General features: G+C 41.5%; 1 protein-coding gene across 1 annotated transcript in view; it reads left to right on the top strand.

Moving 5' to 3' along the window:
- The window catches only part of CUL5 (cullin 5), a 92,973-nt gene extending 74,881 nt beyond the window's left edge, over positions 1-18,092 (top strand). The window contains 8 exon segments of the mRNA XM_077777437.1: positions 5,733-5,865; positions 6,711-6,842; positions 9,536-9,659; positions 10,148-10,323; positions 10,890-11,051; positions 12,616-12,734; positions 13,345-13,468; positions 14,544-18,092. Coding sequence (XP_077633563.1) covers positions 5,733-5,865; positions 6,711-6,842; positions 9,536-9,659; positions 10,148-10,323; positions 10,890-11,051; positions 12,616-12,734; positions 13,345-13,468; positions 14,544-14,738 — 1,165 coding nt within the window. The 3' untranslated portion in view covers positions 14,739-18,092.
- Positions 18,093-27,914: the final 9,822 nt, after the last annotated feature.

Genomic DNA, 27,914 nt, shown 5'->3' with positions numbered 1-27,914 from the left:
TCAGTTAAGCTTCCAACTCTGGGTATTGGTTCAAGTCATGGTATCACAGTTTGTGAGTTCAAGCCCCAAGTCGGGCTCTTGTGCTGACAGTGCGGAGCCTGCTTGGGATTCTCTCTGTCCCTCACTCTCTGCTCCTCTGCTGCTCATGCGCACACTCACTCACTCTCTCAAAATAAATAAACTTTAAAAAAAGAAGAAGAAGAATGTCCTTTAGTCTGAGCTAATCTTCTGCATCCTCATGAGTAGATGCAGGTTTGCGTCTTCGGCAGAGGTGAAACTTTGTTCTTTCTCATTGTATCTTAGCTGAAGGTGCATGATTTTGATTTAATCCAGTCCTGATCTTGTTTAGTTTGATCACTTGATGAAGTTGGTGTTTGCCAGATTTCTCCATTACAAAGTTAATGCTTTTTTCTGTAATTGTTTTGTAATGGGTACTTTAAAACTACATCAGGATCCCATTGCCCATCACATTTGAGATTGATGCATCGATTTATCATATGCATATGGACTCATGGTTTTCTATTTATAATAGGAATATTATAATTTACTCTCACTCTTTATTTTGGCTTTCACATTATCCTAGATTTCACTAGCGGGAGCTGGTTTCTAGGTTCTTTTGACAGTAAACTCTTCTTTCTTTTTGGCACATGATCATTTCTATGCTCAGTTTGTAACTTTCCCCTTTCTAGCCTCAGAATCAGCATTTTCCCACAGAACCCTAATTTCTTTCAGTAGCCAGTAATATTTAGTGGATAGGATGGGTGCTAGTTGTGTTTGTTGCTTTTGGGGTCTCACTGCTGCTAGGCCTTCTCAGTAGACAAACTTTGAGATGCACATCCTCATTTACAGCCACGGTGCCAGGCCTGTTTCCATGTAGATGTAGTCCTCATCCTAATGAGGCTCTCGCTGGGCCGCCCCCTACAAGGATGACTTCCTCATCCTGCTAGAACCTTAACGCCTCCCACTGTGCCCTCCCCTTGCATGGACACCCTCCTTGCTTACTTGATCTCTCACACTCCGTTCCTGGCCACTCCTTGTGTCCACACACTTCTCATCTGTTTGGACTTGGGAGGGACATTCCTTAGATTCAGTGACTAACCAAAGTAGACTGTTTCTTACCAAAACTGCAACCCAGCCTTGAACCAACTCAGTTCCTCATTGGGTTAAAGCGATTAGTCTCCTCCATAGCAGAACAAAGTGTGAACCCACTCTTTTTAAAAATTTTTTTAATCTTTAATTTTTTAAGTATTATTTTTGAGAGAGCATTAACAGGGGAAGGATCAGTGAGAAAGAGACAGGGGATCCAAAGCAGGCTCCACGCTGACAGCAGCGGGCCTGAAGCAGAGCTCGAACACACCGTGAGATCATGACCTGAGCCAAAGTTGGATGCTCAACTGACTGAGCCTCCCACGCGCCCCAGCATGAACCCACTCTTAATGGAAGATAACATCATCTGGTGACTCTGTGATTCTTTTATATGGAGTGCCCAGTATTCAATTTGACATTACCAGGCTTGTGAAGGCAGAAAAACTTAGGATCAACAAGAGAAAAATCATTTTAGAAGCGGACTGTCAGGTGATCCCATATTGGAATTAGCAGATGAGAACTTTACATTTTTTTAAGTGTTTATTTTTTTGAGAGAGCTAGAGTGCAGTCAGAGGAGGGGCAGAGAGAGAGGGAGACATGGAGTCTGAAGCAGCCTCCAGGCTCTGAGCTGTCAGCACAGAGCCTGACATGGGGCTCGAACTCACAAACTGCAAGATCATGACCTGAGCCAAAGTCAGACACTTAACTGACTGAGCCACCCAGGTGCCCCCAGGTAATTAAGATTAATAGCTTAATCACAGTGATGTACCACTCACACCCACTAGGATGGCTAAAATTGAAAAGACATTAAGGGTTGGTGAGGATGTGGAGAGATTAAATCATATGATACATATATGCAGCTACTTTGGAAATAGTTTGATAGTTCCTCTAGAAGTTAAATATAGAGTTACCATATAACCCAACACTTCCACTCCTGGGTATATGCCCAAGAGAAATGAAAACATACTCCACTCAAAAATTTATACGCAAGGGGCACCTGGGTGGCTCAGTCAGTTAAGCATCTGACTTTGGCTTAGGTCATGATCTTGCAGTTCATGAGTTCAAGCCCCATGTCTGGCTCTGTACTGACAGCTCAGAGCCTGGAGCCTGCTTCGGATTCTGTGTTTCCCTCTCTCTCTGCCCCTCCTCTGCTCTCTCTTTCTCTCTCCAAAACGAAACAAACCTTTAAAAAAATTTTTTTTATTTGTACACAAATGTTTGTAGCAGCATTATTCTTAATTAGAGCCTTCCACAAAAGGACACCCCAGATGCCCACTGTCTGATGAATGGGTAAGCAAAGTATGGTACAGCCGTGCAGTGGATTGTTCCTGAGCCAGAGACTGGAATGAGAATCTGACACAACATGAGTAAGGCCCTGAGAAATGCTAAGTGGGATGAGCCACACACAAAAGGACAGATTTTGTATGATTCCCCTTCTGTGAGGTGTCTGGAATAGGCAAGTCCATTAATAAAGTAGAGTAAACTTCAGCAGGGACTTGGGGGGAGGGGAGGGAGCTGGGAGGTTGTTGTCTAATGGATACAGGGTTTGGTTTCTGTGTAGGGCAGTGAACAAGTTTTGGACACGGAAACTGACGAAATTTGCAGAACATTGTGAATGTACTTACTGCCACTGATTGTAAACTTAAAAGTGGTTAAAACAGTAAATATTTTTTACCACAGTGAAAAGGCAAATATTTTTTAAAAGGAATGAACTAGCAGTATGTGCTATGATATGGACGAATGTTAAAAACATTATCCTAATTTTAAAAGGTCAGTCACAAAAGACCACATATGGTATGATTCCCTTTATTTGGGATGTTCAGATAAAGGAAATCCGTAAAGATAACATGTAGGTTACTTGTAACCAGCGGCCAGGAGGGAGGGATCGCTGGAGAAGGGCATTGGGCTAACGAGTGTGGGGCTTCTTTTGGGGGTGATGCACGTGTTTTGAAATTTTGTGATGGTTGCATAAGTTTGTCAATATATTTAAAAACGTTGAATTACATACTTTAAATGGATGAACTGCATGGTATGTGAATTATATCTTCGTAATAACAAGCTTAAATAGGTAATAAGTGACAGGGAACAAACAATACACATTAATGAACAAGTAGGTGGAAATTGTCACTGAGGAAAGTTAAAATGTCTGTGGCAATATGTAATTGGAATTAGAGCAGAAAAGGGGACATAAGCAATGTTTGAAGAGCTATTGGCCATAAATTTCCAGAATTGATGACAGATGCCAACTCTTAAAATCAGGCCTCTTTTTGAATCCCAAGCAAGATAAATACAAATTAAATCATTCTTAGGTACATCATAGTGAAAGAGCTGAAAAACTGAAAATAAACAAAAAAGCCCTAAAACAGCCACAGGAGAGGAAGTGACACTCTGCCTTCAAAGAGACACCGATAAAGGACTGACCCTGTCCTCCCCGCAGGGTGAATTGGAGGAAGGGAGATGGCCCGCTACGAGTTGGGCAGTAGTTTGTGCAAGAGCTGGGCACTGGCAGTGCGAGTACGTGAAGGAATAGAGGGAGAGGGAGTGAGTTAGCCGTCTTTAGACTGGCATCAGGTCTACGCCGGCATGCAGAAACACCTGAGAGAGTGCCGGTGTGGAAACCTTCAAGGAAATCCATTCTTGGTCCTCCGCCTCCACATCTGCTCTGCTCTAAACTGGAACCCTCTGGTGGCAGTATCTTTAAACTCTGCCCTTTCCACTTCTCCCCACAATTAGTCTTCCCTACTCTGCAAAGAAAGGCACACCTCTCCTTATTCTCACTATGGCCTGTTGCCTTGAAACATGGAAAGCCTCCAGGGCATCTGGGTGGCCTAGTGCGTTCGGTGATCGACTCTTGATTTCGGCTCAGGTCATAATCTCACAGTTTGTGGGGTCGAGCCCCACATCAGACTCCATGCTCAGCATGGAATGGAGCCTGCTTTGTGTATTCTCTCTCCCTCTCTCTCTCTCTCTCAAAATAAGTAAGTAAATAAACAAGTAAATAAATAAGCATTTTAAAGAAGCCTCCAAGTTGTATAAGAAAGGAATATTTCGAAATACTGGGATTGATGTACAGAAAATGAATTCCTTTTTCTTTTTTTCTTAAGTTTATTTATTTTGCGAGAGGGAAGGAGCACAACTGGGGTCGGGGCAGAGAGAGGCGGAGAGAGAATTCCAAGCAGGCTCTGTGCTGTCAGCTCAGAGTCCTATGTGGGGCTCGAACTCATGAACTACGAGATCATGACCTGAGCTGAGATCAAGAGTAGGACCAACCGAGAGCCACCCAGGAGTCCCCAAAAATGACTTTCTCATAACTAGGTGTCAGACCCTTTAGCAAGTCTTATGGTTTCCAGTTCTTTGCTTTCCACACAATTGACGGCTAATTTGGTGCATTATTAAAAGCAACCTTTTGTGTTAGTTCTGTATGTATTTTTTAAGCCAGTAACTCAGAAGGTTCTCAACAGGTTGAGTTACATCAGAAAAACTTCCCATCTCATGTACTAACTTATGTGAGTATGATTTTTCAGGACAGACATATATATATGTGTGTGTGTGTATATATATATATATATAAAGTAGAAATATATATGTATATATACATATACGTATATATGTATATATACATAAAGTAGAAATAAAAGTAATTTCTGGATTCATAAGTTGGAGGAAAAAGCTTCCTCTCCCTCCGTAAGAGTTGACACATATAGTAAAGTACTGCCTGTGTTTTATACAAGTTTGTTGTTTTGACAAGTTGTGCACTTGAAATAATTTGGTTAACTCAGTCCTGGGAAAATAACACGTGAGTTTCAGATACAGAAATTTTGAAATGTTGAATTTAAATTTATTTACATAGATAGTCTAGAGAAGTCAGATAAAGAACTTTCAAGCATAAAAATACAGTACAGCTTTTAAGTTCTGTTGGCAAAGTAAATAGAGATACACGTTCTTCATTGTTTAAGAAAATTTTGTTTACAGTTTTTAAAAACGGATGGTGGTAGATATCACATAACTGGAATTTAGGTTACCTTGGGTATTTTTCAGAGTGAAGTGACAGTTTTTTCTTGACATATTAATAATTAAAAGTTTTAAATGTTAACTTAAAACTATGCATGGATTTGCAGTTTTTCAGAAGTTCTTAGCAAGTACCTGAAGAAAAGTTTCCACAGCTCCCTGACGAGGCTGCCAGTAGAGGGGCAGGCCGTCACCGGGTACAGCGTGGGGGTCTCCCTCACAGGGCCCCGCACTGCCTTCTGGGAACCTGAGAGGGAGGGCCTCCTCGCCTGATGCCGCCTCGCTCTCTTGGTCTTCCCACTCTCAGCCTTGATCGCTGGGTTTATACAACATATGAAACTTGTTTGTGAAAAAGTCAGCTCTAGAAAAAATACCTGCAGGGGCGCCTGGGTGGCTCAGTCGGTTGGACATCTGACTGTTGATCTCGGCTCAGGACATGATCTCATAGTTCATGGGTTTGAGCCCCACGTCGGTCTCTGCACTGACAGTGTGGAGCCTGCTTGGGATTCTCTCTCTCCCTCTCTGCCCCTCCCCTGCTCTTGTTCTCTCTCTCTCTCTCCCAAATAAATAAACATTGAAAAAAATATATTTGCAGATATCAATCACTTTTCATCAATTGCTTTTAATTTGTTTTTCAGGGTGGGATTAAAAACTCAGCCTGAATCAAAATGCCCTGAGCTGCTCGCCAATTACTGTGACATGTTGTTAAGAAAAACACCATTAAGCAAAAAACTAACCTCTGAAGAGATTGAAGCAAAGCTTAAAGAAGTGGTACATATCTTTTTTTTTTTAATTTCAGAAATTTTCATTATCTTACTTTGAATTTGTGTTTTGCTTGTAAGACTTTCTGTGGTAGCATCACATTTTAAAAAATGTTTGTGAGCAGCTAATGTGAAATTTTACAGTGTACGATCTCTATAGGGCAGTTGTTTTCCTTCCTGGAAATTTTTATTCGGTAGCTGCTAGAAAGGAAAACATTTAATTCTTCCCCCGTCTTGATTCTTTTGAAGGAATTCAGTGCTAGCTCCTATAAAAGGGCACAGAAGGGGGAAACGGGGCTGATGGTGTTTGGAACAGCAGTGGAGAGACTGGGAATTTTTCACTTGTTTCTTTTCGTGGGAGCCCAGAATAGGCGGTTCGGCACGAGTGAGTGTAGGGCAGAGTTCGTTGTTTGTGTCCTGGCTGTCAGTGTAATACGCTGTGCATCCAGGAATACAAAGAGGAAGAAAAACAAGAAGTAAAGATAGAGAATATAGTAAAAAAGGCATAGAAGATTAGCTTCAGAAAAAGTGAAAAGGCTTTACAGAAGAGAAAATCGGGGGAGAACCCTTAATTTTCATGTAAGGTTTTATTACACAGGATATAAAGTCTGGAAAATTGATGTTTATAGGACCTAAAAGGTTATTTGTTTACAGTCTCAAATTTGCTAATTATTTAAATAGTAAAGTCGTGTATCAGGACTGGTTATTTTTCAGACACGGGCAGTTTAGTAGTTCTCTCTCTGTATATGCTCATGGAAATTTCTAGACTTTGACTTTGGGGGATATGGAAAGGTCTCAGTGAGAGAGGTGGCAAAGAGTGCACATGAATTGAAAGTAACTCTGTTTTCTGTACAGCTGTTGGTACTTAAGTACGTACAAAATAAAGACGTTTTTATGAGATATCACAAAGCTCATTTGACGCGACGTCTTATATTAGACATCTCTGCTGATAGTGAAATTGAAGAGAATATGGTAGAGTGGCTAAGAGTAAGTAAATTTTTTAATATTTGTTTTTCTTAACATAGCACATGGTTCTTATGTGTGCTTAAGTACTGTTAGTGTTGAAGACGTAGGGGACATTTTATAAGAGCATGGTATCAATGATATAAAATAGATACCTAATAAAGTGTTTTTTCTTAATAAAATCTTGTAGTGAAACACCTTTGCTCTTGCTTTGCTTTTGATATTTTGCTGTTTTCTAGTTCCGCTTTCATTTGAACTGACCTCATTAAATGGGTTATAGGACGGATCATTGCATTGTTAAGGTGTTTTCAATAGTAAATGCTTAACTGTAGGGATGTTCGTAAATAAAGGCTTTTGTATAGGCAAAAGAGCCAATACGTAAAAGATGATGGTTTATTTAGGGTAATCAGTGCTAATTTAATCGTGGCTAAATTCTCATACCAAAATATTTTAAGGCTGTTCCTGTCAGTTCACTTTAATGAATATGTCTTTTACTTTATATATGGTGCTAATTTGTCATATGATTTTATTAATATATACCAAGATTATATATAGTGTATATAGTTATGTATCTTAATATGTGTCTTTCATTTAAATATGTATTTCAAAATGCACATTTACAGATCGCCCTGCTTTGCATGATACTTATAGGATAGTAACAATTACACTGCAAACTGACACTGTGCAAAATGATCTTAATATTAACAATCAGTGGGAAAAATTATTTTGTGACTGAGAAATTCCTGTCAAAACGTTAGAAACTATCTCTGTTATAAATACATAGGAAAAGGGGGCACATGATCCAGTTAAGCATCTGACTTCTGCTCAGGTCATGATCTCTTGGTTCATGAGTTCGAGCCCCACATCACACTCTGTGCTGACAGCTCATAGCCTGAGCCTGCTTCAGATTCTGTGTCTCCCTCCCTCTCTGCTCCTCCCCCACTCACATTCTGTCTCTCTCTCAGAAAAACAAATGTAAAAAATTAAATATATAGGAAAAAAATTTGTAAAATGAGTATGCATTTTACATACATACTATACATACACATACATACAGTGTACTGTAATGTAAAACATAAACTTACAAAACTAAAGTATTATTTCTTTGTAAAACCTTAAGAGTACTTAGGAAAATATTTGCAATTCATATGTCCAGTGTCGTATCTAGAATATAGAAGAACTCGTACAACTCAGCAGTAAAAAGATAATTGAGTTAAAAATGGGCAAAGGATTAAATTTCTTCGCAGAAGATATTCAGATGGCCAGTAAGTGTATTAAAGTTGTTCGACGTCGTTAGTTGTTAGGGAAATGCAAATCAAAGCCCCAGTGAGATACTTTCCGCCTCCTTTCCTCCCACCGGGGAAGCTGAAGTTAAAAAGAGTAACCAGTGTTGGTGAGGAGGAGGAGACATTGGAAACTCCTGCGTTGCTGATGAGAATATAAATTGGTGCAGTCGTTTTGGAAAACCCTGGCAGTTCCTCAAAAAGTTAAACAGAGTTGACCCGGCAGTTCTGTACCCAGGTAATTCCGCTCAAGCGTATGACCGTACAAAGCCGTGTCTATGAATGTTCATAGCGGCATTATTAATTAGAGCCACAGAGTGGAAACCACCCAAAATGTCACTCAGCTGATGAAGGGATACGCACAACGTGGATTAATCATACAACGGAATATTATTTAGTGGTTAAGAGAAAGGCAGCACCACCACCCGCTGCAGCATGGATGGTTGCTGACTGCATCATGCAAAGTGAACCAGTTCGGTTACAAAGACCACCTCGTATATATCACCCCACTAATACAAAACGTCCCTCAATAGCCAAATACACTAAAACCTACTTAATTGTACACTGGAAAAGAGTGAGTTTTGTGGCAGATGCATTATATCTCAGGAAAGCTGTCGTGTAAATGAACAATAGTTTGACGAGCACGTGCCTTCTAGTCACGTGTCTTAGAACACAGAGTGAGCACCATCCGTGCGCCCGGGAGAGTCTTCATTGTCTCTGTAGGTTTGGGTCAGCTCCCAGCCCGTTGTTTAAGATGCTCAAGGTCGTGGAAGTTTTTGTTGGTGTCACTTCTTCTGGAGTATATTATTATTATTATTGTCACTATTCCTTTTCATTTATGCTGATACTTTGCCTTCACTGAGTTTCTATGCTTGTATATTTAGTCTTTATCATTGGCAAGTATCAACATTACAGTCTCAGCTCACTCTTCGGGAATTCCATTTATGTTCTGTTTTCATTTCCAGCTTTGTATTTTATTTCTTTGGTGTGCTTTTATCATCTTCATTGGCCATTTAGCTCTCTTGATTATCCATTTTTATAAAATGTCAAGTGAATTTGTCGCTATGCTTTGCTTTCTGTGGGAGAGCTGAATAAACAGATGACTAACAGATTTTGAAAGGAGGATGGTGATCGGTCACCAATGAGAAGTGAATTTTTGTACTTTATGCATCACTCACATTTAATACACGGCGATAACCAGAAGTTGAGGTGTGTTGCTGGGGGACTGGTGTTACTTAACTACTGTGGTGACTGATTCATGCACATTGAACTCAGGCAGAGAAAGCCTGGGTGACCTGTCTTCTCTCAGTTAGTTTTTAGGAATCAAATTTAATAGACATTAGACTATAAGTATTCAAATAAAAGAGGAATAATTTTATATTAAAGAATCTATGTATTATTGTTTATTACCTTTTTTGTCTTTGCTTTTCATAGGAAGTTGGTATGCCCGCAGATTATGTAAACAAGCTGGCTAGAATGTTTCAGGACATAAAAGTATCTGAAGATTTGAACCAAGCTTTTAAGGAAATGCACAAAAATAATAAATTGGCTTTACCAGGTATTATTTTATAATTACGTATATTACAGATATTATGTATATAGCCTTTCTTAAAGAGAGTATCTTTGTTTTCCAGATATGCTAATCTCTATACATAGTGTATGTATATATGTATGTGTGTATTATTTTTGAATAGCCACAGCTCACTTGCCTGAGTTTTACATGTTTCAGATCCAGTCGCATGAAGAGACTAATTTCGTTTTCTTTTTTTAAATTTAAATCTCATTTTTATTTAAGTAATCTCGGCACTCAACATGGGACTCCTACTCATGACCCTGAGGTCGAGAGCCCTGTGCTCCCCTGACTGAGCCAGCCGGGCGTCCCTCTGATCCTTTTTTTTTTTCCCCCAAAAAAGACACTTTTAACAAAATCTTTAGGGTTTTCTTTTTCACCAAAGCTTATCCAGTATGTACATATTTAATTTCTTTTGAGTTTTTATCCATTTTCAAGATTATTTACTTCATATTTTCTGATATTCCTACCTATAGCAGATTCAGTTAATATAAAAATTCTGAATGCTGGTGCGTGGTCAAGAAGCTCTGAGAAAGTCTTTGTCTCCCTTCCTACTGAACTGGAGGACTTGATACCTGAAGTAGAAGAATTCTACAAAAAAAATCATAGTGGTAGAAAATTACATTGGCATCATCTCATGTCAAATGGAATTGTAAGTAGATGGTGTGTTAGTTCAGATACTGGTTTGACTGAAAGTACTAGGACTCCAAGTAAGAGCTGATTAAACAGGATCGATCTTTGTTTCTCTCCTGTGTGAAAGTTTGAGCAGGTGCCATGCATCTAGTCTGTGAAGTTGTTAGGGACTTAGCTTCTGGTCATATCGCCATATGTAAGGTATTATTGCTCTTATCTGCAGAATCTGGTATGATCCCCACTGTGGCATCTTCCAGCCCAACAGGAAGGGAAAGATGAAAGTATTCCTTGCGTTAGAAGCAACTTCTAGAAGTTTCCCCCATCATTTCCACTCACATCTTATTGGGCAGAACTAGTCACATGACCACATTTTGCTCCTTGAAAGTTGGAAGATGAGCCTTTATTCTGGGCAGTCATGAAGGTCTGTTACCATTGTTATTACCGTGTAAGAAAGGAAGGATGGATATTGGAAGACCACTACTGTCTTTACCATGGATAATCTCATGTGAGGGGTGTTCTATCTAGTGGGGAGATGGTAATCCTCCTGAGGAGATTCTTACCTTTATGTTACTTTCTCTCTCACAGATAACATTTAAGAATGAAGTAGGGCAATACGATTTGGAGGTAACAACCTTTCAGCTGGCTGTGTTGTTTGCGTGGAACCAAAGACCCAGAGAGAAAATCAGCTTTGAAAATCTAAAGCTTGCAACTGAACTCCCTGACGCTGAACTTAGAAGGACTTTATGGGTTTGTTTTATGTTCTTGTTTTTGTTTTTTGTTTTTTTAATTTTTTTTTATGTCTTTATTTTGAGAGACAGCGAGCGGGGGAGGGGCAGAGAGAGAGAGAGACAGGATCCGAAGCAGGCTTCAGGCTGTGAGCTGTCAGCACAGAGCCTGACGTGGGGCTTGAACCCACGGACTGTGAGATCATGACCTGAGCTGAAGTCAGACGCTTAACCAACTGAACCACCCGGGTGGTTGGTTTTTGTTGTTGTTTTTAAAGTTGTATCCAGTTACATAGCTGGAAATGTTTGATGGCTTGCTTGTAATAAATTTATGAATTCATAACACTCTGCAAATGACCTTTAACCAAGAAAAAAAATAGACTAATGAGGTATTCATGATAAAAAAAGAAATTGAAAATAAGCAAGTTACCAAGATGATGGAAAAGAAAAAAGAAAAAAAAGGGAGACTTGGGGCATGTGAGTGGTTCAGTCAGTTAAGCGCCTGACTCTTGATCTTGGCTCAGGTCATGATTTCATGGTTCCTAAGTTCAAGCCCTGCGATGGGCTCTGCGCTGGTAGCGTGGAGCCTGCTTGGGATTACTTCTCTGCCCCTCCCCTGCTTATGCTCTCTCTCTCTCTCTCTCCAAAATAAATAAACTTTAAAAAGCAGGGGTGGGGCACCTGGGTGGCCCAGTCAGTTAACCGTCCGACTTCGGCTCGGGTCATGATCTCACAGTTTGTGAGTTCGAGCCCTGCGTCGGGCTCTTCAGATTCTATGTCTCCTAAGCTTTTTGCCCCTCCCCCACTCATGCTGTGTCTCTCTCTGTCTCAAAAATAAACATTAAAAACATTAAAAAAAAAAACCGGGATGGAGAGAAAGGTTGAGTTGATTATTTAAACATTACCTGTAAGGGCCGCCTGGGTGGCTCAGTCTGCTGAGTGTCTGACTTCGGCTAAGGTCATGATCTCATGGTTCATCATATTACCTGTCAGGAATGTGACCAAAGATTTCATACTGAGAATGTGTTCAAAGATTTTATGACTGGGGTGCCTGGGTGGCTTAGTCGGTTAAACTTATCTGACTTCAACTCAGGTCATGATCTCCCGGTTTGTGGGTTCGACCCCGTGTCACGCTCCGTGCTGACAACTCAGAGCCTGGAACCTGCTTCAGATTCTGTGTCTCCCTCTCTCTGACCCTCCCCTGCTCACGCTGTCTCTCTCTCTCTCTCTCTCAGAAATAAATAAGACATTTAAAAAAAAAAAAAAAGAAGAAGAAGAAGTTCCAGAATAAATAATTGTCTAGAGAGAATTAGCTGGTTTGTCACTGGCAAGTTAGTTTTGCTGTGATCACGTATGACCAATGCTGTAGTCTCTGGTCGTACTGTAAAGAGGTCATTTACTGCTTCCTTCCTCGTGACCCACCCCCCTCCATGTCCTTTCCTCACCATACATACATTCACATTTTCAGGCCCATCGAGGCCCCAGACAGAAGTTGGATTGTGATTTTGTTAGCCATGTTGGAAAACTGATCTTGGTTATTTCATACCATTTATAGATGGTAATTGTTTTCTCTTTCTTCTTCATAGTCTCTAGTAGCTTTCCCAAAGCTCAAGCGGCAAGTTTTATTGTATGAACCTCAAGTCAACTCACCCAAAGACTTTACGGAAGGCACCCTCTTCTCAGTGAACCAGGAGTTCAGTTTAATGTAAGGCTGATATTGGTGGATGTAAAATAAAAATACCTTGTTTGAACTTTGGTGTTTTATTGTTAGCAAAATGATTATTTTCCTACATTACATATAAGAAGTATCTGTATCCCGACCTCATGCCAGGTTTCTGCCATTTAGTTGTTTATCAGACGTATCGATGAACTGGATGTGTTCCCTTGTTTACATGTTTTTCATGGATACGTTTTGGCATCTGATTATATTGCATTTCATCTTTCAACACCATTTTGCACCCTAAGAAGTTTATTCACACAAAGCAATTTTTCCCCCTTAAGATCCATTTAGATGTTAATTCTGAATAACAGCCCATGTATTTCAAACTCTCTAAGCTCTTTCATGGCAAGATGAATTACATCAGCTTTGGTATTACAGGCCGTGTGGTCACCCATATTTTATTAACCTTTGTTGCTTTTGCGGGAAATCATATGGTTCGGTTTAAATAAAGTTGTATGTTGACTATTGGTAACTTTTCATTTAAACAATTCTAGTATAGTAATCTTTAGAAAATTTCTGTATCTTTTTTCTCAGACATAGTTGCTATAATTAAAGGTCTTCCACTGTAAAATATTTGATTCAATGTTTTTTATAGAAAAAATGCGAAAGTTCAGAAAAGAGGTAAAATCAACTTGATTGGACGCTTGCAGCTCACGACAGAAAGGATGCGAGAAGAAGAGAATGAAGGAATAGTTCAGCTACGGATACTAAGAACCCAGGTTTGTGATGTTAAGACCGAATGTCTGCCTTTTGAAAAAAATTGGATTTTTTTTGGTGTTTATTTGTTTCTTATCTAAATTTTAGTTAATACACAGTGCAATATTGGTTCCATAAGTTTTTCATTTTTTGTCTTAAAATGTTTAAAAAAATTTTAAAGCATGTAGGTATCCCAACTGTAATGCAGAGCTAATTTTGACTGGAATTTAAAAATTGTATTGCTGACATCCATTGTCTTAGCTGCTGAAAGAGCTGTCTGTATGTCTTGGTGGCCTCTGGTAGATTTTTTTTTTTTTTAATGTTTATTATTTTGAGAGAGAGAGAGCACGCATAAGTACGAGAGGGGCAGAGGGAGAGAGAATCCCAAGTAGGATCCATGCTGTCATTGCAGAGCCCTATGCGGGACTCATTCCCACATCTGTGAGGTCATGACCTGAGCTGGAATCAAGATTCGAACCCTTAATCAACTGAGCCACCCAGGCTCCCCCCCCAAGGTTGGGCAAAACCTTGGTTTTAGGTTGTGTCTCCCCTTGACGACGACTGACTAAATGTGTGTCATCAGTAAGTTACAAATCTAAGGCAAATACAGTTTATTATTCTGATAAATACATAAAGAGTAGTAATTTTTGATTTTTAAAAATAGATACTGTCTGGCATTTGCTACTACATGAAGAATTAACTCTGAATACGATGGAAAGGGCTGTATCTTAAAATGATGTTTGACACAGTGCCAGATTATATACATACTGTGTTCACAAGTAAAATACATTGTTCAAATGTTCACGGTGTGGAAAAACGTAATGGAATTGAGCACCCCAGAACATTCAGTGTGGTGTTCCATAGAGAGGTTATGGGCTATCTTGCTTCTCCTCATTTGTCAAAATCCGATTTCCTTTTACACTGAGTGAAAAGTATTTTTGTTGAGTAAAAGCTGCTGGTCTCAAGACTTATCTACTAGTGATGGATCATTTGGGTAGATGTTGGAAAAAGGATGAAATACGTAAAACAAAAGTCATTTTTTGTTGTTTTACTTAAAATGTATATATTAATGCTCTTTCATTATTCTGTTTCTTTTAGGAAGCTATCATACAAATAATGAAGATGAGAAAGAAAATTAGCAATGCCCAGCTGCAGACTGAACTAGTAGAAATTTTGAAAAACATGTTTTTGCCACAAAAGAAAATGATAAAAGAGCAAATAGAATGGCTAATAGAGCACAAATACATCAGAAGAGATGAATCCGATATCAACACTTTCATATATATGGCATAATTTTGAGTATCATGGACAACACTAAGACCCCGAATTGTAGAGTGTTTGGGCAGAAGGTTGTAACAGTTTGCGCTGGAGGAAGGTTTATTTGGACTTGGATTACATAACTCTTAAATAAATCTCTGCCTTACCTGACAAAACAACTCGATTTTGCCAGTCACGTTAGTTAGCATGGCGGCGCCCCTTCGTGCCGCACACCCGGTAACAGCATGCTGTTTTGTGGAGAAGCTTGCGTTCATGAAGAGCCCGTTACGAACTCCTCACAGTAGATTTGATTTATACCCACCGGAAGAAGTAGTTGGGAAGGGTGAGGGCGGGGTTCTTAATTGCTTTTTTTCCTCTTTTTTTTCCTCTCTGACAAAAATGTACTTGCACAAGGAAGGATCTTCACATATCCGTGCACTGAATAACGCTGTTATGTTTTGTTTTTTAAAATGCAATTAAAACTAGAAATAGCACTCTTGGTTTCTTTTGATCAAAAGAGGGAGTTGGTGTACACGACGTGGGGGAGGGGCAGATGCAGGTGAGAAGATAAGTATTTAATAGCATCACATTATTTGTTCACGCCCTGCTTCAGTATAAGGACTGGATTTCGTGGTGACCTGAAAATGATACAAGATTCTTCCAACTTAGAAATGTTGGCTTTCTTTTTAAGCAGGAGACTGTTAGGTTTAGTTGTTTGTTGTTAAATAAGGAGTTTTTAAATCTTCTATGGCTGGAGAGCTTGTTTTGAAAAAGTGAAGCTTATATTAATTTGTTGCTTGAACTGTGTAAAAAAAAATTTATGGAGACAGGTAGATCATTTAAGTTGCAGAGAAAAAATCGCAAAGCAAACCAACATATTAAGTGTGTTGAGGAACACACCTAATATTTATATTCCTAATATTTATTATGCCAAATTTATTCTTTCCAAATTTATGAAAAGGAGGGCAGAAACCTACTGTCCTGGCATACAGCTACGTGACTGATCACTTGATCTGCAGCACAGAAATATTGTGGAATTTTAAACTCTGATGATAAGGGATTTACAGCCTCAGGTTTCTGGAAAGGAAGACGTTCTGTTTTAAAGAGGAGTGAGTATCCTTTACCCAGGAGGAAGAGAAAAACCACAACCTAAGGCCTGAAAAGCATGAGCAAAATTGTTGCGGTCTTAATATAAGCAGTAAACTTGCCAAATATATGTACATATATATTTATATATTTTAAAAATAAACGTTTTTAAAATGTTCCGAAGGCAACACTTACCTTGTTCCTTTCAGTCAATCCAAAGTAGCAGCGGACTGGTCTACCGGGAACTGAATATCCAGAGTGACGCGGAGCTCGGGACGTGGGGACCCAGGCGACCAACATGGGACAGACGCGTCCCCGTTGGGAAAGAGTGGCTCTCACGCCGATTTTTAGTCATTACGCTGCACGTTCCAAGTTCTCTCTCAGATTCTCTTATACCTTGTTTGATATTAAGTACTGTTTTAAACCTATGACTTTGGAGGTAGGAGGAAGCGGAGAGCTGAGCTCCGAGAGGTGGACGGTGGACAGCGTTGTCACATGAGCGTCGCGGTGAGTCTGTCCCCGTCCAGAAGGTGTCGTGGGCTGCCTGCTGCCGGGACAGAGAGCAGATTCACATCTGAGGTGTCCGCCAGTGATGTTCAAATGCCTGTTCCAAAACTCCTAGAAAATTAGGATTTTGTTTCCAACTTAAAATCTTAACGCCCAGCCCTGGGCAGCACACATCAGGTATCACACGAAGTGTGTCGTGGAGAATTGAACTAAATGTGCGGATGGAGAATGATGGGTACATTTGAAATTTAGAAAATAATAATTTTGTAATAATTGTGACCCTTACATTCAAGAAACGGCTAGTCTCGGCATATTTGCTTACCCAGTGTGAGAATGCCCACGGGGGAGAAGAGCTGAAGGGGAAGTTACAGGTCGTGTTTTAAAGTTGAAGATTGGTTGCTTCGAGCTCTGATTGTTCTTAGGACATTTTTGGAATTTCTCATCTTTTGGTCATTTAATTTAAGAATGAGAGCCATGATGTTTTGACTTATAAAGGAAAATTTAATGCAAAAGTGGGCAATTAAATCCATAGCAAAGTTTTCTATTCAATTTTATAAATTTTTTAATAGCTAATTATGTCCTAATTGTATTTTGGGAAATTGAACAGCAGCAAATACTGTAGACTTACAGTTATCATCATTTTTTTTCTTGTCATGTATACAAAAGTTTACCTACTTTTTGGTGTTTATGAAAACAGTTTAGTTGACGAGGTGCCTATACCATTGTTAAGTTTTCTTTAAATATGTCTGGACAATAGATTTGCTAATTAACAAAAAGGAATCTGGATTAAAGTTTGTGAGGCATTTCCTAAAGATCCAGAATCGCAGTTAGTATTCTTTATTCAGCGCCTGTTCTCCGATGGCACGTAAAGGTCGTGCCGCCCGAGCAGGGGTGAGACCTGACACCAGGGAGAGGAGTCCAGGCCACAGAGGTTCACTGAGGCAGAGCGCTCCCTTTCTTGTGGGAAGATGGAGCCTTCAGGCCAGTATTAGCCTTTGTTGCCCCCATTGCCGGAGTTTGGCGACGTGAAGCAAAATTTATAAAGTAAAAAAGAACCATTTTAATGCTCACAGTGAAATAAATATTAGAACATTAGTGTACCAATGATTTATGAGGATCTTGAAATAAATTATGAAGTCTTCCAATTTTTACATTTATTGGAGGGGTCCCTGCATTGTCAACCTGTTCAACCTGTTCATTTAAGTCTCTCACTCTTACTTTGTGCATAAATGTTGAAATTTCCAAAAACGAAATGTTAGCTTTCTTATTTTTACTTTTTATCGAATTTAATACAAAATATGACCAGAGTTATTAGAAAATACTTTGCATTATTTGCAGTAGGATGTCATGAGCCCTGCTCACTGGGCAAATTTTCAAAATTCAACTTGGGTGAAAGATTTGCTAGTTTTCCAGAAAGATTTGCTATCTTAAACTCAAGCTGGTTTTTCTATTTTCATGTAAATGACTGGGATGCTATCTTATAAACTCTTCCGAGGTCATGTTTGTGAAATAAACCTTACATGAGAGCTTTCCTGTCATCTACACTATATATGTCGTCTGGAGTGTTGAACAAATTTGCGTTCTACGTTGTAATCTATCTTCGTATGGTATATACGATTTTGAATGTGTGCCACTACATACTGAGATGATAATGCTGTACAGTTTTAAATGGTAGCAGTTTCTGTATGCAGTAGGCTGAAATATTTTGATGAACTGCTTAATTTTTGGATTTTATTTTTTAAGTTGTATAATTTATTTTCTTGCAAAATAAAAATGTAATATAAAAGCTTTCACCTATCCAGAAAATGTTGATGTTCTACTATTATGTAGTTCTTTAAGAGTTACATTTAAATTTGTATAATAGGTATACTTATGCCTTTCATGGTGAAATAGTAAGTCTTAGCCTTACAAATCAGAAACACGAAGAGTAACCCACTTCTTGTAGATTTTAAGGTTTAGTCCAAAATGAAAGCTCTCGTGAATGTAGCTCCTTCCGTTGGTGGTAGCATATGGTTATCCTGCCTGGAAAAGGGAGAAAATTTCAGACCTGAAAGTGATTGGCACATTTCCTTCATCAGGCTAGATAGGCTGTGTCATAACCACACACTGAATTTTTATATCAGATAAGAGCAAAAAGGTATAAAATGAATGATCTCATGTCTTGTGTTTATTTGAAAATGTGTGAGGTATTTAAATTCTGAATCTAGGGATTAGTAATAAGGTTATGAGGATGGACAGTGTGTTCACAAAGTACGGCAGTCTGAGTGGCTTATAAACCACTTGTAAGTGTGTCTGTCACACTTGTGGAGGCTTGGAGTCCGCGATCAAGGTGCCCACACGGTTGGTTCCGGTGAGGAGCCTGTTCCGGGTCGCGGGCTGCAACCTTGTGGTTGTGGCCTCACCTGGGGGCCGGGGGGCTGACGGATCTCCCCAGGGCCACTTTCGTCAGGGCCCTACTCCTTCACGAAGGCCCTGCCTCCCCTCCCCTCCCCAAGCGAAGGCCCCACCTCCGACTATGCCACGCCACGGGGCATTAGGTTTCAAAGTATGACTTTTGGGGAGACACAGACATTAAGTCTACTGTACTTCATAATGACCCTAAACTCAACTTTGGACTTGACCAGGGATTGGGAGGGGGCAGGGAGTTGACTTGGAAAGCAAAGTATGGTGTCAGTAGAAGACTCACATAAACCTAGAGATAGGGGCCCAGAAGCTTGAGTTTCATGGTAACTCTAACTTGCCCAGGTCCTGGGAAGGGCCCTAGGAATGTTGCCTCAGCATACCTCACCGCCCCTCACGTCATTCCACTCTGCATGTAAGTTTTCTACACATTGAAGGGTTGTGGCATCCCAACCTCATTTCCCTGTTAGCATTTGCTCGCTTCATATCTGTGTCCCATTTTGGTAATTTTTGCATATTTGAAAGGTTTTTATTCATTACGTTTGTTCTGGTGATCAGTGATCTTTGGTACTACTTTTGTTATGGTTTCAGGTGCCCCAGACTGCCCCCATGTAAGGGCAGCAAACTTAATCCATAAATATGTGTATATTCTGATGACTCCACCAATCTGGCTGTTTCCCTGCCTCCCTCTCCTCCATCTAAGACCAAGTAATAAACCCTACAGTGGCCTTTCATTCAAGTGCAAGGAAGAATCACACATCTGTCACTTTAAGTCAGAAGCTAGAGACGATTAAGCTCAGTGGGGAGGGCAGGTCGCAAGTCAAGATGGGCCAAAAGCTAGGCTTCTGGCACAGTCAGCAGGTTGTGAATGGAAGGTAAAGTTCTTGAAATGAAAAGTGCTACTACTCCAGTGGACACATGAATGATAAGAAAACCAAACAGCCTCATTGCTGATAGGGGGAAATTTTAGTGGTCTGGATAGGAGATAAAATCAGCAACAGTTCCTTAAGCCAAAGCCTACTCCAATTTTGTGAAGGCCAAGAGAGGTGGGGAGGCTGTGTAAGAAAAGTTTGAAGCCAACAGAAGTTCTTCATAAGGTTTAAAGAAAGAAACCATCTCCATAACATGAAAGTTCAAGATAAAGCAATAAGTGCCATTGTAGAACCTGCAGCCAGGAATCCAGAATGTCTGGCTAAGAAAATTAATGAGTGTGGCTACACTTAACAGATCTTCAGTGTGGACGACACAAGCCGCCTACTGGAAGAAGGTCCCATCAGGAACTTCATAGCTGAAGAGGAGGAGACAGTGCCCGAAAGCTTCAACGGGCAGTCCGACTCTTGTTAGGAGCCTTTGCAGCTGGTGACTTTAGGTTGAAGCCAGTGCTCATTTACCATTCTGAGAATCTTAACGCCCTTGAGAATTATCCCAAATCTTCCTACGCCCTATAGATGGAACAACAAAGCCTGGATATGAAAAAAGTGTGTTATGTGTTTTGTTACATGTAAATCAATGGAACAGGATAAAGAGCCCAGAAATAAACCCATGCCTATACCATCAGTCTGTGACAGGGGAGGCAAGAATATTCAGTGAGGAAAGGACAGTCTTCAATAAGTGGTGTTGGAAAAACTAGACCACTTTTTTATACCATACAAAATTAAGTGGATTAAAGACCTTAATGTGAGACCTGAAACCATAAAATTTGAGATTATACCAAAGTGAAGCAGGGGAAGCCATCAACAAAACAAAAAGGCGGCTACTGAATGGGAGAGAATGTTTGCAAATGATATTTCTGACAAGCGGTTAATAACCAAAATAAAGAACTCCTACAACTCAACATGAAAAGAATCCAATTGAAAAGGACAAATTTGTAATTTCATTCATATAACTCTTTTCTCAAAAAAAGTGCCCAAAATGTCAAAAGTGGGATCCTGTCCTGGAGTGCAAAAAGAAACCTGTTGCACATACGTTGTATGAGCCAGGTTTGAAAATTAACACTCCTTGTTAGCACACCTCAAGTATTAGGCCTCTGGGAAAGAGTGGAGTTTGGGAATATCTTGACAAGGTCCTTTTCCTGGGACTGCTAAGTGTTTACTTCCTCCATTCTCAGGGCATGACCTTCCTTTGAGCAAATCAGCAGAGGAAATGAGGCCTTCAGCCATGAACTTTCATAACTTGCCTTCCTTCCACCACTAGGCTTTACCTCTAATGGGTGCACATCTTCACCTGCCTACCTGTCTCAGAGGAAGAGATCTCTCACTTCTTAGTCACAAACTATTTAAAACCCATCTCCTGCTTCCCGTGTTTTGCTCCAAAAATTCCTACATTTCCTCTACCTTCCAAACATCCATCTGATTATTTCGTCCTTAGCCTACAAAAGCGGTTGTTAAAGATTTCCACAGACCGGCAGCGCCACACTTGAGAACTTGGAAGAGCACATCCTTGAGCTCTACCCGAGATCTGCAGAACATAGCAGGTAGGACCCAGCAATCGGAATTTCAACACGGCCTCCAGGTAACACTGATATATACTAAGTTTGAGACCCACTGGCGTACAGGCATGGTCAAGTGCCCACCATCCTTAAAAATATTCCTCCACTACCTTGTTCGGATGCAACCCTATTTTCCTCCTTCCATCATCTCTGTCTTGAGAGACTAGCCCACGGTCTCTCTCTCCCACTTAGTGCTCATTGCCCGTGTCTGCACTGGCCCCCTGGCCCAGGTCATCAGTGACCTCCCTGTTGCTTCATCAAAGGTTCAACGGTTCATCTTCAATCTTCCTCTTACTCTCTTACCGATCTCCTTACAGCATTTTCATCTTTAAAAAAAAAAATGTTTATTTACTTTTGAGAGAGAAAGGGCGAGAGAGAGAGCAGGGGAGGGGCAGAGGCAGAGGGAGAGACTCTCAAGCAGGCTCCACGCTGTCAGGGCAGAGCCGGACATGGGCCTCGAGCTCACAAACTGTGAGATCATGACCTAGACCAAAATCAAGAGCCGGGCGCTTAAACTGACTGAGCCACCCGGTGCCCCCCATCTTTTCTTTTTTTAAGTTTTTGTTTAAATTCCAGTTAGTTAACAGTGCGATGTTAGTTTCAGGTGTACAATATGCTGAGTCACCTCTTCCATACGTCACCTGGTGCTCATCACAAGTGCCCTCCTTCATCCCCATCACCTGCCCCCACCCCCGTACACCATCAGTGTGTTCTCTCTAGTTGAGTCCGTTTCTTGGTTGCTCTCTCTCTTTGCTTTTTTCCCTTCGCTCAATTTGCTTTGTTTCTTAAGTTCCAATACAGCATTTGCATACAGTGAGTGAATTTATTTCAACCCCTGGTGTCAAAGATACCATTCTCCCTTCATCTCACGCTCACCTCTCTCGCCCCCTGGCCTCTCCTCTGCCTGCACACCCCACAGCTTCCTCTCCACTCCTTCCTCTTGCTGAGCCACATGATCTCCCGGAGTGACTTCATCCACTCCCTCACTTCCACCGCCGACTCCATGTTAATGCTCCCGACCGCCTCCCGCCCAGCCTCTCCCTGCCAGGATCCTGTCTTTCCAACTCGTTCGTAAACATTTTATCATGTGTCACAAACTTTCTTTATTTAGGACCTAACTCGGTCTCCCAGGTCAGTAACCTTGACCTAATTCTCTCTTGCTCCCCTCCCCACCCCACTTTATTAATTCTACTTCTATTTTATGTCTAGAATCTGACCTTTGTTTACCTTTACTTCTACTGTGTTTGCTGAATGAATAAACATTTGATGCCATACTTGGGCCATCTGAGGTGGCTGCTGCGTTGTGTCTTGCCCTACATTTTGAAGTAAGCTAAATATGCGGGGTGGTGAGTAGGGATCAGAAGAATTAGGTTTGCTCTAAGTCTGTGACATTTTTGGACAACCAACGTACCTCCAACTTTTTACTTAATTCAGCTTATACCTCCTTGTCTGAGGCCTCAGACACCAGAAGATGTGAATCAGGCCATTCTCTGTAGCCTATGGCTGAGGCATCACTCCAAACCTAAAAGGATTGTTATCATTTAAAAATTTCCCTCACTAGCGCAATTTCCTGCTCAGTCAGGGAAGTGTTGTGTGTAAAAGTGAATTGATAGGCTTGGAACCACTATTGAGACCCATCATCCTCTAAAGGTGGAGTAACATGTAGCAAATCCGCAAGTCATTCTGGGAACAAGTCTTACACCCATTAAGAGCTTCGCAGGGGCGCCCAGGGGGCTCAGTTGGTTAAGCATCCAACGCTTGGTTTTAGCTCAGGTCATGACCCATGGTTTTGTGAATTCAGTCTCTATGTTGGCAGCCGGCAGCCTGCTTGAGAGTCTCCCTGCCTCTCTCTCTGCCCCTACCCCACTCAAGCTGTCTCTGTCTCTCTCAAATAAATAAACTTTAAAAAATTATATGAAAAAGAACTTCCTAAAATAGCTTCTTTTGTACCTTTTTGTTCTAGATCCCAAGATAAATCAGGGGAAAGTATTTTTAGGAAACTTCTACGATGGTCTTAGGCATCTTCCTACTGTAATCATTTTCTTACTCAGATATATGGTTTCCAATGACAAAATTAAAACAATTTAGTAAAAAGTTTGATGTCCAAGGAAAAAAACAATCCAAGGATCAGGGAAGTATAGAGCCTCAAACGCAGCAGGGCTTTCTAGGGGATCTGCGGCAAGAGCGAGTTCGCCCTACACTTGATGTTAGCCAAACGGCCTAGAAGCGATTTTCAAACTGTCAGAAACAGCAGCTTGGAAACAAGGCACAATTGACTCAGGGGTCTCTGGTTTCCTGCTCAGGCCTGCAGGTTGATCAAGCACAGATCTTCCTGGACTTACAATGGGGTTACGTCCTTATAAACCCATCATAAATTGAGATTATTGTTAAGTCGAGGTTAGGGCACCTGGGTGGCTCAGTCGGTTAAGCGTCCGACTTTGGCTGAGGTCATGATCTCGTGGTCCATGAGTTCAAGACTCACATCGGGCTCTGTGCTGACAGCTCAGCACCTGGAGCCTGCTTCAGATTCTGTGTCTCCCTCTCCCTCTGTCCCTCCCCTACTCACACTGTCTCTCTCTCAAAAATAAACATTACAAAATTGTTTTTAAAAAAGAAAATATTGTTGAGGATGCAGTTAATACATCTAACCTACCGAACGTCATAACTTCGTCTAGCCCACCTTAAAAGTGCTCAGAACGTTTGCATTCGCCTATAGTCGGGCAAAATCACCTAACATAAAGCCTATTTTATAGTAAGGTGGTGACTATTTCATGTAATTCACTGAATGCTGTATTGAAAGTGACGATCAGACTGGTTGTATGGGGACAGAAGGGTTGTCACTGTATCTGTCGTTGACCCTAGTGACCCCGTGGCTGACGGGCTTTGTCCAGCATCACGAGGTAGGATGGACCACGTATCACCAGCCAGGGAAAGATCAACGTTTAACATTTCAAGTATGGTTTCTCCTGATGCGTGTTATTTCCCACCATTGTGAAGTCAGAACACCGTAAGTCCAACCATTGTAAGCCAGGGACTTGTGTATTTGGCTTAAGTTGATTGGCTGGGTGTGCATAGCTGACCTGATCTAGAACAAGGAAGTCATTACAGATTCTTGGCAGTTGGGGATTGGCGAGCTAGATATACTGCATTTCTGGTCAAGCAGAGCATTTCCAGGGATTTGAAAGTTCATCTATGTATTTTTTTGTTTAATTTTTTAAATGTTTTATTTATTTTTGAGAGAGACAGAGGGAGAGAGGGAGAGGGTCAGAGAGAGAGGGAGACACAGAACCTGAAACAGGCTCCAGGCTCTGAGCTGTCAGCACAGAGCCCGACGCGGGGCTCGAACTCATGAGCCATGAGATCATGACCTGAGCCGAACTCAGACGCTTAACCGCCTGAGCCACCCAGGCGCCCCATTTTTCTCTTTCTTTAGGTTTTTTTTTTTTTTTTTCTTCTGTGTGCCATCTCTTGTTACAGGGACACCAGCATTTTATTTCAGGCCCAACCTAATCCATCCTGACCTCATCTTCACTTGGTTACATTTACAAAATACTTTGTTTCTAAACAAAATCACCTTCACAGGAATGGGAATTAGAACTTTGGGTGACACTATTCAACCGAGTACAATGAGTTATTCCAACAGATGAACTATGATAGAAGCTACATTTATAGAAAGACTTAACTTGACATGAACAACAACATCTTTGTTGTTGAATCTAATAATGCATATCTGCCCCTACATTTCTCTTACATATTTTTATTTTCTAGTTTGTTCCTTGGTGTGAAAATATCGTTCTAACCTTCATAAAACTAACTTCTACTTTTAGAAGACCATGCCACGGCTTGTGACTGTAGTCCTGGACATTTATGGAGAGGAAGAGGCCAAAAAGTTCATTTTACCAAGATTAGTGCTCTTCCTGTTCATGACAGAAGTAGCCACTTAACATTTCTGCCACTAGATGGGGCTACTGGCTAGGTCTCTTTAACAAACTAGTTCACTTAGCAACTTAAGATGAGCTACATTTTGAACTTCTGTAGCTGGGTTTTTTTTGTTTTGTTTTGTTTAGTTTTGCTTTTAAATAAACTCTATACCCAAATGGGGCTCGAAGTCATATCAGAGATCCAGAGTCTCATTCTGTGCCCACTGAGCCAGCCAGGTGCCCTAAAAGTTGTAGCTCTTTATTAATATAACTGCTCAGACACTGTGTTACCTACCACAGCAGAAAAGAGAACTCAAAGCTACACATTCGAGTGGCGCCTGGGTGGCTCTGTCAGGTAAGCGTCTGACTTCGGCTCAGGTCACGATCTCAAAGTTCGTGAGTTTGATCCCCACGTCGGGCTCTGGGCTGAAAGCTTGGATCCTGGAGCCTGCTTCGGATTCTGTGTCTCCCCCCCTCTCTCTGCCCCTCCCCTATTCATGTTCTGTCTCTCTCAAAAAGTAAATTAAAAAAAATTTTTTAAAGGTACACATTTGGTTATACAAAAAAGCCATTTTCAATTCTCTCTTAAACTGGACTTTTTTTTTTTAGTCTCAACACTCCAGTATCTGGAAGAAATTGCAGTTTTCACCTAAATTCAGTCAAATTCAGTTATCTTTTCAAACATTTAGATCTGTCACTTGGAGGACTGCTCCCTCCAGGGCTTCTGTCCTGGGCGTTCCTGTCGTCCTGGGCTGCCTCACACCCACCTTGCCTTGTACTGCGAGGTCCTTTTCCCCAGAAAAGAAGAAAAAGGGCAACACAGTTGGAGGTCGGCTAATTGCTCTTCTCTTCACGGCTACAAGAGGCGACTCGCCCCGCTGGATATTTTAGGGTTTTGTGGATCCCCAGAACTTTCTGTGAGGAGGCTACAGCCTCAGTCTTCGGTTTAACCTCTAGTGCTCACATGGGCTGCAGGTTTGGACAAGCTGGCTTCAATCGGGGAGCTCACATCTACTCTCACAACACAGAATTTACTGTGTGTGTGGTGGCTCCCCTGTCACACTCCCCTGTGGCTGGGCCGTGGGGGAGGCTGGGATTGGGGTCGTCTCAGGGCCACTCACCATTATCTGACAAATGCAGATGAAGACCAGAATTAGTTTTATGTGGGAGTCTACACTGCACCAAGTGTAGACCACTCAAGTGCTACAATGATTTTTGCAGGCATTTCTCTCATTTCCTATACAAAATCTTGAATTCTCAAATGCCTAGGTTTTTAAAAAAATTTTTTTAATGTTTATTTTTAAGAGACAAAGACAGAGCACGAGTGGGGGAGGGGCAGAGAGAGAAGGACACAGAATCTGAAGCAGGTTCCAGGCTCTGAGCTGTCAGCACAGAGCCCGATGTGGGTCTCGAACTCACGGTGAGATCATGACCTGAGCCGACGACCTCGGATACTTAACAGACTGAGCCACCCAGGCGCCCCTAGGATTTTTCTTTTCAATAAGCCGTGCTTATGCCTGGAAAGTTCTCATTCCTNGTGTTTTTATTTTTTTTTTTTTTTTTTTTTTTTTTTTTAAAAAGCCCTACCCCCCTGTGGGGCCCGAGCTCATGACCTTGAGATAAGAGCCACCCGCACAGGCCAACACCCCTCAACTCCTAGAATCCTAAGTGAAATGATTAACTACACTTTTGCCGGCTGCTCACATTAGTGATGAAGCTGCTTTCCTTCCCACTATTTTTACAAAAAGAAATCTCTACCTCCAACGCGGGGCTGGGATTCGGATCCGGAGACCGAGGGTCACCTGCTCCACGGCCTGAGCCAGCCCGGCGGCCCACGCTCTTATTTATCTGGANTCACTGTTTGTTGTTGTTGTTTTGTGTGTGTGTGTGTGTGTGTGTGTGAGAAAAGCGGATGACACTGTGAAAGAACAGCCCTGCACCAGGCGCTGCACACTGACTGTTACACCCTGTTCACCCTTTACCGCCCGCCCCCTTCTGTGCCTGTCGGCTCTGACCTGTCACAGCTGGCCGTCCCTGTGCACTAGGCCAAAGCAGCTGTTTGATTTTCTGAGTTACATCTTTTTTTTTAATGTTTTATTTATTTCTAGGAGAGAGAGGGAGAGACAGCGTAAGCAGGGGAGGGTCAGAGAGGGGGCGACACAGACTCTGAAACAGCCTCCAGGCTCTGAGCTGGCTGTCAGCACAGAGCCCGACGTGGGGCTCGAACCCACGAACCGCGAGACCATGACCTGAGCCGGAGTCGGACGCTTAAACGGAGTGAGCCACGCCCCCAGGGGCCCCAAGGATTAATAGCATTCTTTTTAATTGCGGGGGGGCCTGGGTGGCCCAGTCGCTGGAACACGTGACTCGTGCTCTCCGGGTTCTGAGACCCAGTCCTGTACTGGGTGTAGAAATTACTTAAAAGACGGGGTCGGTGAGGCCTGGGACTCCACTCAGGCGAGCCTCACCTTGGATGTGGAGCCTACTTAAAAATAAAATGAAAAAAAAAATTACTTAAAACATACATAAAATAAAATTAAAAAAACAATTCTTCATTGTTCAGTAAAGTCCGCTATTAATATGCACTCTATTCCCCCCTCCTATTGAAACAGCTGCTGAGACTATGTCATCATAAATTAAAACGTAACCGGAGGGCTTAACACTTTAACGAGCTGTGGGGGCCTAACGGGGAGAAGCGAGCTCGGGGACCCGGAAACACTCAGGTGACGCCGACGCCGCTCACCCTGCAAGGTCAGAAGTGAGAAAACAGGAGCAAAGGGGCCTCGCTTGCTTTCCTGGCGCGGTGCCAGC

Source organism: Crocuta crocuta, unplaced genomic scaffold, assembly GCF_008692635.1.
Source record: "Crocuta crocuta isolate KB4526 unplaced genomic scaffold, BGI_CrCroc_1.0 scaffold278, whole genome shotgun sequence".
NCBI lineage: Eukaryota > Metazoa > Chordata > Mammalia > Carnivora > Hyaenidae > Crocuta > Crocuta crocuta.
This window is presented reverse-complemented; position numbering and strand designations above follow the sequence as displayed.